Source organism: Oryza sativa, chromosome 8 (genome assembly GCF_034140825.1).
Source record: "Oryza sativa Japonica Group chromosome 8, ASM3414082v1".
Lineage (NCBI taxonomy): Eukaryota > Viridiplantae > Streptophyta > Magnoliopsida > Poales > Poaceae > Oryza > Oryza sativa.
Genome location: NC_089042.1, coordinates 11,959,735 through 11,973,656, shown reverse-complemented (window position 1 = coordinate 11,973,656; position 13,922 = coordinate 11,959,735). Strand labels below are relative to the sequence as shown.

Sequence of the window (13,922 nt, the reverse complement as noted above, 5' to 3'; positions counted from 1 at the left end):
TAAAATATACCCAGTCAAACAGTATAGTAGTGGTGATTTTAGATACTTGATGCAGCTACTGCTCCTTTGTTATTTAGATAGTGATGGGGATTATGTTTATACTTTAAACAACGTACTGATATCATAGGGATATTATTTACAAAGAGAAAATATATCTTTGGTTGTGTTTAGTCCCCTTCAAACTTTCAAAAATTCCGTCACATCAAATATTTGTACATATGTATGAAGCATTAAATGTGAACGAAAAAAACTAATTGCACAGTTTACATGTAAATTGCGAGACGAATCTTTTGAGCCTAATTACGCCATGATTTGACAATATGGTGCTACGGTAAATATTTACTAATGACAAATTAATTAGGCTTAATAGATTCGTCTCGCAGTTTACAGGCGGAATCTGTAATTTATTTTGTTATTTGTCTATGTTTAATACTTCAAATGTGTGTTCATATACTTAAAAAAATTTTAAAAAGGAACTAAACAAGGCCTTCTTTTAGAAGTTCTTAGAGATTATGTTTTTAGAGAGAGATAGTATACACGCGCACTATATTGCCGAGTAAGGAAGGGGATGCATTTATCTAAGATAAAGAAGTGGATTCTAAACTCTCGAGAAGATATCCCAAATAGTTATATTATTTTTTTAAAAAAATAGAAAGATATATTAATATGTGATATATCACTCTTTAAACACGTAAGTTAAAATTCAACTTTTACAGGTCTTAGCGAAAAAAAGCTATAGCGTTAATACAAAATTATGAGAAAGAATCGTAAGGTTCCATTCTTAGGAATTTGGACTAGTAAGCACACTTTCCAAAAGCCCATAGTGCTCCGATTTTTTTTTTTGCAAAAAATCTTTCTTCATTAGTATTTCTTCCAATACTTTTTCAAAACAATATTTTTAAACTCTGTAATACTCCATCCATTTTATATTATAAGACTTTCTAGCATTACTCACATTCATATAGATTTTATTGAATCTTAACGCACATATATATAGATTCATTAACATTATATGAATGTAGGTAATGCTAAAAAATCTTATAATATGAAACGGAGGAAGTAGTTAATTTATCCATTTGTGCCTTTGAAAAATTATCATACACATAATCATGTATTCAAACATTTTTTTTAAGAATTACACTTATAGATATTCCTATCTCTTTGCGAGTGTAAGAAAAATATTAAAGCATAACAAAAATCCCAAATACAATTTTCAAATCAGAGTGAGGTGCCAAACGCAAACTTGACCAGCGGCAGTGCCAAGCGCCCAAGCTTCTAAAAAAACAAATTAGACTGCAAACAACCTTGGCACCCACGGCGATTAGCCAATTGCAGCCTTGGCACCCACGGTAATTCTACCGTACCTGCCCATGCTGTCGTCATCCCACCGAGGGGAGTCAAACGCCCAAAACCATCAAAACCCTCTTCGGCTCGGCCCAAACCCCTATCTACCCTAATCCATCCGCCGCCGCCGCCGCCGCCGCCGCCACTTTATGCTCGTCTGCCTCCGGCGACGAGGCCTCTCGCTCCTCCGGCAGCGCCCGCCCCGCCCCTTCCCCCCTCTCCCGCGCCCGCGCAGCAGCCCACCCCGCGTCGCCTCCCTCCGCCCCCTCTCCGCCGCGGCGATGGGGGAGAACTCCGCCGCCGCCGCCGGGAAGGGGAAGGAAGCGAAGGGGAAGGCGACGACCTCGGCCTCGGCCTCGGCACCGAACGTCGAGCCCGACGTGGCCTACCTTGAGGCGGTGACGCAGAAGCGGATCCGGCAGTTCGAGGAGATCCAGGCCAAGCAGGCCCTCGAGCGCCTCAACATCGGAGGCGAGCCCATCAGGTGAGCCCCGTTCTGCGATTCGTTGTGAATTTGATGTAGTTAAGAAACTGGGAGGGCTTTGATTCGGAAACCGTAATGCTTGCGGCGCGTTATAGATGAAAATGGAGTTAGATACTACATGGATGGCAGATGTCTCAGGCATTGAGATGTAGATATAGGCATATAGCACACCAAGGGAATATCCTCGATAGCCATGCTTTGTGCTGCATAATTTGGAGTCGGATTTTGAGTGTTGGGAATATTTGAATGTCGATGCGACGACAAAATGGGCGCTGCGCAAACTGCATAATAATGCCATAATGTTATTCAACTTTAACATCCATCTGTCTTTAATAAGAAAATAGAGACGGCAAGCATTTCTTCTGCCTAAATATTCTAATATAGAAAACCCTTGATTATATGGTGCTTAGGTTTCCTTTTCTCAATGTACCTTTGCTAGTTACAATACAAATGTGGCACACTGTGACCTGCAATGTGCAGCACAATGGCAATGGCAATTAATTCTTCTCATGTGATTTTTTTCCCTGCAACTTTCTTCAGGATAACTTTGCCAGATGGTGCAGTCAAGGACGGAAAGAAATGGATCTCAACCCCTATGGATATTGCTAAGGAGATATCAAGTGGATTAGCAAATAGCTGCTTGATAGCTCAAGTGAATGGAACACTGTGGGATATGACGAGGCCACTGGAAGGTGATTGTGAATTGAAGTTGTTCAAGTTTGATAGCAATGAAGGGCGTGACACCTTCTGGCACTCAAGTGCTCATATTCTTGGAGAAGTGAGTTAAAGCTTCATAATTTCCTTGTATCATGTTTTTTTCTTTAAGCAAGTTGTATGGTTGTCTCTTTTTCTTTTTTGTTTACACATCGAGTGATTTTGCATGTCTCTCTGCTATAAGTCCTTTTGAATTCAGTATTTTCTAATTGAAGATGCACTTTTGCAGTCTCTTGAGAGGGCATATGGCTGCAAGCTGTGTATTGGGCCATGTACTACAAGAGGGGAGGTATTGAATTAATCAAAAATCGTGTTCAGTGCAAGAAAGATAATAAGCCCTCTTAGTGATTAACATAATGTTTCTACTTTTACCTGTTAAGGGTTTCTATTATGATGCCTACTACAATGATCTGACATTGAATGAGACACATTTTGGTATCATTGATGCCCAAGCACAGAAAGCTGTTGCGGTATGCTCTTATTTTGAACTCATTTTAAAGTTTGTGTTTACCCTTTTTTGTGGACGCTACTTAGCAGTTTTACTCTTTGACTTATTTGATATTAATCTGTCATGAAGTGTGATATCGTTATTGGATTCCATGATTATGCCATGTTTTCTTTGTAACGTAATTGGAATCATCTATCTGCTAACTCTTGGTTTTTAACCCAACATGGTGCAGGAAAAACAACCATTTGAACGAATTGAGGTCTCCAGGGCAGAGGCCCTTGAAATGTTCGCAGAAAATAAATTTAAGGCAAAATTCCTGATTTATGCTTGTTCTTGATCTTTTCTTGTACTCTAACAGTCCCATTGTTTCGCTTATTCATATGCTTATCCGAATTGCTTATTAACAAACAAAAAAAATCATTTGTGACTAAAACGACTCAAAAGAAAATGCTGTAAAATAAACTATAATGAAAGAAACAAGAAAAAAATTAAATTAAATTAAGTTCTAAATTTCAAAACTTGACTTATAAGCATAAGCATAAGCGAATTAATGAGGCCCTAAATATCTATTTCTGCTTATATCACATTTGAGATTTTATTAAATTTTTTATTTGTTTGAATTGTGTTTCTAGGTTGAAATCATTAATGAGTTGCCTGAAGACAAGACCATTACAGTATACAGATGTGGTCCTCTAGTTGACCTTTGCCGTGGGCCACACATCCCCAATACTTCCTTTGTTAAAGCTTTTGCTTGTCTTAAGGTAATTCTTTGGTTGTCTTAAGCTTTTGCTTGCCAATATTTTTATGGAACTATCCAATTTGTACTTGCATGTAAATATGTAGGCATCATCGTCGTATTGGAGAGGGAAAGCAGATCGAGAGAGCCTGCAGAGAGTATATGGAATTTCTTTTCCTGATTCTAAACGTCTCAAGGTATAGCATATGATTTTGGCTATTGTTCAGATATGGGCGTTCATTAATTAATGTGGAGTCTGTTTTTGTGCTATCATGTCTGTGCTACTGGACACAATAATGTACCCTCTATGTTTGCATTTTAGACACTAGAGTATTAATATTTCATTGTGATAAGATTGGAGTTGATTTGGCAGGAAGTTTAGCGTGCACTACATGGCATGTAAATTGCACAAAATATACAACTATATCTCAAAAGTGTATCTATGGGCTCTGTGCTTTGGTGGAGGTTGGGGTTGATTTGCCCAACTGAACAACAATTGTCATTACAGAAGTATATGGTTTCTTTTTATTAGTCAGTTATTACGAATTTCTTCAATTAATACATGGTTAGGTTCAGACAGTGCAACCCTTGTCAGCTATTTTACAAGTTACTAATTCCTAAGTTCTTTTTTATCCATTTGTTTTATCACTGGTACACTATGGTTTTCATATATGTTTCCTGCTCAATAATCCATAGGAATATAAACATCTGCTAGAAGAGGCTAAGAAGCGTGATCATAGGCTATTAGGACAGACCCAGGATCTCTTCTTTTTCCATCAACTTAGGTAACTCAAGGTTTTCGGTTTGACTTTTTCATATCTTAATTTACCTTGGCTTCTATTCTGCCTCAGGATGTTTGATTCACTTTGACTGTGCAGTCCAGGAAGCTGCTTCTTCCTTCCACATGGTGCTATAATATACAACAAATTGATGGATTTTTTGCGACAGCAATACAGAGATAGAGGATATCAAGAGGTGGGCATTAATTTGATTGGCTGGTCAATCTTTTGTTCAGATTATGATTAGATTACTAGATCATGGGCATGCATTTCCACTGTTTCTCTCTGTTCATGATGTCTGTATTTTCAGGTTTTGAGCCCAAATATTTACAATATGCAACTCTGGGAAACCTCTGGACATGCTGCAAACTACAAGGAGAATATGTTTGTTTTTGAGGTAAGTCTAGTGTGCAGAGGATTTGCTCTGTACATATTATAGATTACATTTTGGATGAATTACGATCTTTATTACTGGGTGCTTGTTGGTCTTATTCTTGCAGATTGAGAAACAGGAATTTGGTCTCAAGCCAATGAATTGTCCTGGCCATTGCCTAATGTTTGAGCACAGGGTTCGTTCATACAGAGGTAAATCTCCTTCATAATGGCATAGTTGTATCACAAAATGTATCTCTTTTATCAAGTGAAAATTCCTGCTGTCAAAGTAATCGCTTCAACCTTCTGCCTGTATGAACTGTTTTTCTTCTATGATTTAATTCTCCCTCTATTTCTTTGATATTGTGCATGCACATTTATTATCTAGTGGCTTGTGCTTTCTCATTAAAATTTTCATAAACTGAAAATGTAGGCAGCAAAAACAGTTCCTTAGTTGTCTGGCAATTAAACTAGGGGTGGGCATAATTAACCGTGACGAAGAACTGAACCCGAAATGACCCAAACTGGAATCCAGTAAAAATATCGGGCTTCAGCTCTCAATAACTGAATTTAGTCCTGTTATTTTGGTTATTAGGCTCGGGTAATTGAGAAATCGAAACATATCAATAAGCCTTGTCCAGTTCAGCCCAAGAGAGAAAACCCTAACTTCCCCTCACCTCCCCACTCTTAACTCCCCAGTCCCCACTTCTCCTACCACTACCCCGACTCCTCCCACACACGGCAAACGCTGCTGTTGCCGCCCCGCCCTGGCTCCCGCCTGTGCCCCCACAGCATGCTGCTGTCTCTGCAACACTCTGCCTCCGTTGCCGCAATTCCACGCCATCAACAGTGGGGACCACCTTCACCAGAGATCTCAAGGAGGCTCTCGGTGCTCTGCCACGCCGGAGAGCTCAAGGCGGCGGTTGCTGGGGAACACTGGTGTCGCCACCGTTGTGAACATGCGGTTCCCTGCCCATGGTCCCCTGATGGCAGCGGATTGGTGGACACGTCTATGCCCGCTGGCTACATCTCGTGCTCTTTGCTCCAAATTGTGTTGATTTGAACTTCATCTATGTAGGGTATTGTGCATAGATCTAATTTGTGTTGATTTCTGTTGATTCTGTGGCTGATTTTGGGATTATATGAGTTGATTCTGTGGCTGATTTGAGTATTCTATGATTTCTTTTTGGATGTGTAAAACAGCAGTTGTAATATCTTGGTTAGTTTGGTCACAACCGGAGACCGAACTGAACTAGCCGAAACCGAATTCGTCAGTATTCATTTTTTTTTCCAATGTGTTTCGGTCTCTATTTTCAGATGACCGAACTTTTCAAAACACCGACGAACTGAACCGAATGCCCACCCCTAAATTAAATTCCTAATTCGGCAAAAGTAACGGCTCTAGAATTACTTAGTGAATTGTTTTTTGGTGAATGATGTAGTACTGAAATTGTTGTCCACATGTACATTTTGAACTATTGGCTTTTGCTATTGATATAAATGATGAACTTCCCTTTTCTAATATTATAGCAAGGGGAATTTTATATATGATGTGTTGTGTTTTTGTGTTTTGACAACCTTTTTCTTAACACTAACAACTTAATTAAAATGCTGCAGAATTGCCTCTCCGGATGGCTGATTTTGGAGTCCTTCACAGGAATGAGCTTAGTGGTGCACTTACAGGTTTGACACGTGTTAGAAGATTCCAGCAGGTAATGCTAATGTTGTTTTGTGGGTTGTTAATTTCTATACTAATTCAATCCAGTTAGTAATCTCCTTGTTTTAACCACTTCTGATGCATTTTCCCTGTAGGATGATGCCCATATTTTTTGCAGAGAAAGCCAAGTAAGTTTGAATTCTGCACCATTCTGTATATCTGTTTTTAGTAGGGAAGGGGTGCCATTGCAATCATAATGACATGCTACTGAACAGTGTATTTACACTGTGTGACATAAATTAGTTTAGGCACCAGAAGCTCATAATATTTAGATGTTCATGACTTGCATACTGTATGGATGCTAGTTTGTATTCCCATTTGTTTTCACAATGTTTCAGATGGTGTTAATCACAACCTCCTTTTAACAGCTGCACTGTGCTTCGGATAATTTTAAATAGTGTCCCCTGATTGTATAAGGGCCTACTTTTCTTAAGAGTTCTTTCTTTGTTGCAGATCAAGGACGAAGTTAAGGCTGTTTTGGACTTCATCAATTATGTTTACGAGATATTTGGATTTAAATATGAATTGGAGCTATCAACGGTAATCATCTCGTTGTTGCTGTATGATTAATAGCATCTAGAAATTCACAGGAACTAGGATTCTTGGAACTTCAATATGTATTCGAGAAGTCACATAAATAGATGCTTAGCAAGTGTTAGGTTGCTGTTATAATCTGGATGAAGTTGGTTAAGTATCTTTTTACCATTTCTGCTTCCCATGTCTACTCCTGCCTAAATCCCAACATACCAGGTAACTTTGTGATGATTGCATTTAAGAGAAAAAAAGGTTATCTCTATACAAATTTTTAAAGGTTAACAAGTCATTTCATCTCCTATGGTCCTACTGGAATTCCTGTGCACATTTCTTGAACAACGTAGAAGGAAAATCGAACTGGCTATGAAGTATAACTATGTTGGTACGATACAATCCATTTTTGCACTGTGTATTGTGAACCTGAGGTTGGTGAGGTTTATGAAAGGCCTATGAACCTGCTAGTCTCTGTTTTGGCATCGTAGATCATTTCATACTTTTTGTTTAATTTCAATCGTTGTAGGCGAATCATAATTTATCATTGTATGTGGGCTTTGGACATGTGCTGAGAAAATAAGCATGCCAGATGTTGAACATGTTACTTGTATTTTGCATCTATGTACTCCCTCTGTCCACAAATATAAGCATTCCATGTGTTTGATATTTGTTCACAAATATAAGGCATTCCACAGTACTAATTGTTCCATTCCTCCTTTAATGAGGGGCACCAAAGTCTTTCTCCTCAACCTTAATATCTGCTGAACAACCTAGAAATGCTTATATTTGTGGACAGAGGTAGTTGTTTTCCCATTTTCCTATCACTATTGTGAACTGCTAATGTTTGGGAAATTCTCAGCATCCTACGGAACAATATGTGAATAACTGATGGTTATGGCTTGATCCTCAGCATGGTTGTAATGTTGCATATCTTTCTCTTTTTTTTTTTTTTGCAGAGACCAGAAAAGTACTTAGGTGATATTGAAACCTGGAACAAAGCAGAGCAACAGCTGACAGAAGCCTTAAATGAGTTTGGAAAGCCATGGCAGGTACTATGACAGTCACTCCCCTCAGAATGTTTGTTTCAGTCTATGCTATTAGAAGTGCATTTCCAACATTCATTATTTTCACAATATGGTTAACGAGAGTTTGCACTAATTTCTTCCACTATTTTTAATTTTACCTGCACTCAGCATTATCACTAGAGTCCTTTGTCAAAAGGTATTATGCTTTATTTAGTTTTGGCTTAACTCTAATGTCGTTTTGGTAACAACATGTACTGTATGTTGATTACTATTGATAGAAATATATTTTTTTAATACTGATTTCTATTGATACAAATATATTTCTTTATGCCGGATAATATTGATAGAAATATAATTTAGTGGTAATGTTTTCAGTAAACATCTTAGGAGAGATTATTCTTCTTTGACTCAATTGGCTGGTTCCTGTCATTTTTAAATTTCAAATAATTTCATATTCTCAATCTGAAGTTTGGATGTAATACTGGCGGAATACCCAATCTTGAAGTCTGGCTCGCAAGTTGTGATTACTGGTTGTTTCCTAGCAGTTTTTTTATCCCTTATTGGTGTACTTATTTAGATGTCTACATGCAGATCAATGAAGGTGATGGTGCCTTCTATGGTCCAAAAATTGATATTGGTGTGTTTGATGCCCTCAAGAGGAAATTTCAGTGTGCAACTCTACAGGTTATATTGAATGTCATTTTGTTTTTAATTGTAGACAGAATAGAAGGTTATTTATCTAAACTTCATTTCCTGTTACAGCTCGATTTTCAGCTGCCCCTACGCTTCAAGCTGACTTACTCTGCAGAGGATGAAGCCAAACTTGAGAGGCCTGTGATGATTCACAGGGCAATCCTAGGTTCTGTTGAAAGGATGTTTGCTATTCTTTTGGAGCATTACAATGGTAAATGGCCCTTGTGGTTGAGTCCTCGCCAAGCCATTGTTTGCTCCATATCTTCCAATTCAGTGGAATACGCTAAACAGGTAAAAGGTCCTTGTGTCATAGAATTTACTAATTACTATTAATTAGTAGCTCTTCTCCATTGATCAAAGTGTGAAAATCTTCTAGTACCTTCTGATTCGATAGGTGGTGCTTTGTCTTAGTTTTCCGTGGTGGTCCAAACTATATTTCTTTTAGTTCAATAAAAACTACTTGTTAAATTTGAGTTGCCTGATGGGTTTTAAACATGTATAATTTTTTTATATGTTACTATTATTTTGACGTGGAATTTGTCTGGTGAACCTATCGCTACAACCCCCAGCTGTGAAATATTTTTAAACTTTTTGTACTGCATGATGCACTGTGTCAACTTATTTCATAGAATACTTATGTACCGAACTAAATGCCAAACAATTTACACGTGTCATTAGACTGTAGTATGCATGATGCAGGTTTTTATTTTAAATTATAGCCTGATGTCGTTCGAATGCAAGTCCAATTTGATACAGATTATCCACAGCTAAGGGCTTCTTTTTGATTTATCAGATCTCACACATTTGTCTGACATAAGTTTTTTGATATGTTTGCATGAGTAACTATTCAGCTAATTGTTAATTTAAGTCCCAGACAACATTAGCTTTCTTTTTGCAAGGTGAGGATGGCTTTTAAAAAGTCTCATGATGAAATGATAACAACAGTACAAGATTGTCTTTGGTTTCTTATTTGATCATATATACTTCCTCGATTTCTTGATGGATATAAACATCCATGCAGTGCTGGAAATGTTTATTCCTTATTAATTAGGCTTCGTTTTTGTATTGAGTGGATTTCATCACACAGCATTGGAAGTCTGTCTAGTCCATTATTATTTTAATTGGCTCAATTTATCTTAAATGGATTCCAGATGACACTTGGGTGTATTAGTAATGTACTTTTTATAAACATAATACATTTTGAAGTTCGCCCACTAATTCCACGCATGGTCAAATGAAACCTTGCTTACAGTGGAGTAAGAATTTTGGTAACTAATCAGTTCTCTTCTGTACTCAGGTCCGTGCTAGGATACATGAAGCTGGTTTTCATGTAGCCATCGATGAGACAGACAGGACAATACAGAAGAAGGTAGTTCCATCATGTCATAGTGTAATTTATGTTTGTCCTTTATTATTGTTTGCTTTCAACTCTTTGAATAGCAAAACGGAGGTATGCAACAATATGTGGTATGCATTGTTCTGATTTTTTGTTGCAGGGACTGTTCCATTTTGGTTTTGCCCATGCTGCAAGAAAGTTCTATTATTTTAGTAATTTAGTTTACACGGTTCTCAACAATGTAATCTGTGAATTGGTCACGACCATTTTTCATCTTTGCAGGTACGGGAGGCTCAATTAGCCCAATTCAACTACATTCTTGTCGTTGGTGCACAAGAAGCAGAGACTGGACAGGTTTTTACCCTTTGCACCCCTGTTTTCACTAGAGATGTGGAATAATTATTTCTTTCTGCCATCCATATGTACAGGTGAACTAGACAATTAAATTCAAGAGATGAAGTAGTCATCCTCAGATAACTAAAAAAAACAGCCCACTGGTTCATATGAAATGTGTAGTCCTATATTATTTATACGGTTGCCTTATCATTATGGCTTACGCTATTGCAGGTCAGCGTCAGGGTAAGGGACAAAGCTGAACTAGCCACAGTGAGCATTGATGACATCATCACACGTTTTAAGGAGGAAGTAGCAGCTTACAAATGATTTTGATTTCACACCCTTTTGCTAAGAATTTACTCCAAATTTGTGATTTTGATGGTGTAGCGGGCAGTGTAATCTTGCTATTTTATTTCTTGACAAAAGTACATCTGATTGTCTTTTCTTAATAACGAAAGTGTGCTATTCTTCATCAGCGACATATATAGGGATGGGTGTTTGATCAACTCTTGCTAACATGAACTGCGTCTCTAATTGGATTTACCCCAACTTAGCGTATATTTCCACTTAAACCATTTGCAGATCTTATTTTCTCATAATGTTATGTTTTGGAGTAAAGGACACAACCTGTCTAGTTGTGTCATCTAGGTGGGTATGACTTGTCAATTGGTGTATGGTTTGGTAATGATGCCACATAAGCGTCCAGGTGGCATGCAATGTAGGATCCTAGAGCGCTAGTGCGCTCGTGGTAGTTTGGGAACGAAACGATACAATTTAATTTAATAAGTTTTGTGTATTTTATGAGTTTGGGGATATAGATGATGCATCCGTCATAAGTTAAGTCTAAGAACTAGTTGAGCAGTTTACTTTGGCTGCCTTTGTTCAAGCCGGTTCTTAACCCCTCTTCCTTGTTTTCTGCGTGTGTGTTTTTCAATCGGATAAACGGTGCATTTTTGTAAAAAGTTTATATACGAAAGTTGCTTAAAAAATCGATCTATTTTTTAAAACAAAAATTAATAATACTTAATCAAGCGCTAATGGACCGTTTCGTTTTTCGTGCTAGAGAGTAGCGTTCCCAACCCGTGAAATGAACGCAGCCTTTGTATATTACACATCTTAGGAGACTTAACAAAAATTGCTAGTTATACAACATCTTAAATGCGCTAAACTCATTCTCATGTATGACTAGTTCCTAAGCTAAGGCCTCGTTTGATTCAGCTTAAGATTATTATAATTTGGATTATAAGGAGTAAGCTAAAACAAACAAATAGATCATTATAATAGGTTATTATAATCTGCAAGCCAGATTACTATAATCTAATAATCTCCTCTAGAGAAGCTTTTTTCACATTATTGAGTGGCTAAAGACCCACTACTCTCAGATGTCTTCAATAATCCAGAGAAACAAACAACTCGCAGCTTATTTTATGTTAGCTTATTATAATTTAGCTTAGAGTAATCTGATTTAGTAATCTAGGTTATAATAATCTTAAGCTGAAACAAACAGGGTCTAAGTATTAGTCCCGCACTTTCATCTATACTAATATTACACAAATAAAAAAAGGTGTAACTTAAATAAAATTTCATATTATAACTAGATATAGTTACATAGGCCGACTAGCCAGATATAATCAGATCCACCAAAGCTTGGCTATCCAATCCACAAGCAAGCTAATAAGGGGTAGACCTCCAATAGAGAAGTCCTAAACAAAAGCAACAGTTCTCGATCACTCAAAATAAACTAAGTTCAACACCAAAAAAAACAAAGGTACTACCTCCGTCCCAGAATACTTGTAGCTTTGTGGTTTTTTTTTGTAACTTTTGATCTTTTGTCTTACTAGCAAAAATGCCCGCGCGTTGCCATGGGTGAAAAAATTATAATGATAATATACATTTTTCATGAATAATCATTTCAATGACAATGTTTGTATTTTAAAGAGCAGCTTGTTTTTTTATAAACAATGTTTTTTTCTTGCGCGATTTTCTCAAACCATTCAGAAATGGCGCATTTCATTCTAAAGTTTTTTTTTCTAACATGTTTTTTTTTGCTTTTTTATTTACAACGAAAACCATATTTTTCTCCTCTTTTTGCTTTTCTTTTCTAGTGTGTTTTTGCCTTTTTTTACAATTATTTTCTCGTGCGTTTTTTTGCTTGCTTTTTTCAAATGTTCTTTTTTTGCTTTTTATCAATACAGGAGAATATATGACGAAATAAAAGCCGTGTAGTAGGTGGTAAAAAATCGATGGATCCTATCCGACTCAGAGCGATTTTTTTAATAGACTATGTTTTTTTCTTGCATAGTTTTTTAAAACCATTTTTTAAAATGGCGCGTTTTTTCTGACAGTTTTTTCCTCGCATGTTTTTTTTAAGAAAATCACCGATGATGGAAATAATTTTTCTTGCGCGTTTTTTTATTTTTTTATGGAAGATGGAAAACAATTTTTTAGCATTTTTTTGCGCTTTTTTCTGACTTTTTTCTCACGCGTTTTTTTGAATTGTTTTTATTTTTTTTGTGCATTTTCTCTTTTTAAATAGTTAAATTATATTAGAGATAGAGAAGAGATATATATTGATTAGAAATCAGACTTTGTTTCGTCCTTTCCATTTTTTTCTCGTGTGCATTATTTATTTTATACGAACCATTTTTTCGCCAATTTCTTAGGGAATCGGACGAACTTTTTTAGATGTTTTTTCGGTTTTTTCGCCTTTATAGGAATCAGACTTTTTTCCCGTTTTTAAAGGAATCGAATCTAGTATTTTTTTTCACCACTTTTTTTTTTGCCTTTTATAGGAATCGGATTTTTTTCCGTTCGGATCTACGGTTTTTTTCCGCCACTTAGGGGATACAGAACTTTTGTTGTTGTTTTTCTTTTTTTTTTGTGCACCTTTCCTTTTTTTATGCACCTTTATGCTTTTGTTCTCTCTCTTTTATTATTACTTTTAACAAAAACAACCTCAAGTACCTTATTGCAAGATTATAGGGATTTAAATGTAAATATAAAAATTATAGGGACTCAAATGCAAAAGTACAAACCCAAAAATTAAAATCATATAAAAATGGAATGCCCTCCACCTGTAGGTTCCTTTTTGTAAACAGATCTTTAATCCGGCACATCATTTTGTTTCACCGAGATATGTGAGATATCACGGTATAGATTGATTTTTCGTTTTTAAGGAGGAATCGGATCTATAGTCGGACTTTTTTTTCGTTTCTAAGAGGGAATCGGATAGGAGTCGGACATTTTTTTTTTATTTTTTTGCTTTTTTTTCTTTCGCCCGCCGGTTTTTTTTGGATAGGACTATTTTGGTTTTTTTTTCGCCTCTTTTTTCTGGACGTTTTTCTTTCGCCCGGTTTTTTTAGATGGGACAATTTTGGTTTTTTTCGCCGGTTTTTTCGCCTCTTTTTTCT

The 13,922-nt window shown here is 36.7% G+C and overlaps 1 protein-coding gene across 1 annotated transcript; it reads left to right on the top strand.

The window, feature by feature from the left end:
- Positions 1 to 1,446: 1,446 nt before the first annotated feature.
- Positions 1,447 to 11,018, top strand: LOC4345200 (threonine--tRNA ligase, mitochondrial 1). Its single transcript, XM_015795221.2, has 20 exons — positions 1,447 to 1,828; positions 2,369 to 2,606; positions 2,772 to 2,831; positions 2,923 to 3,012; positions 3,223 to 3,297; positions 3,623 to 3,751; positions 3,834 to 3,923; positions 4,423 to 4,511; positions 4,605 to 4,701; positions 4,816 to 4,902; positions 5,006 to 5,090; positions 6,495 to 6,589; positions 6,690 to 6,722; positions 7,048 to 7,134; positions 8,079 to 8,171; positions 8,739 to 8,831; positions 8,910 to 9,131; positions 10,138 to 10,209; positions 10,459 to 10,530; positions 10,744 to 11,018. Exons 1-20 carry the CDS (start codon positions 1,494 to 1,496, stop codon positions 10,837 to 10,839), a joined length of 2,238 nt encoding a protein of 745 aa, XP_015650707.1. The 5' UTR covers positions 1,447 to 1,493; the 3' UTR covers positions 10,840 to 11,018.
- The last annotated feature ends 2,904 nt before the right edge of the window (positions 11,019 to 13,922 follow it).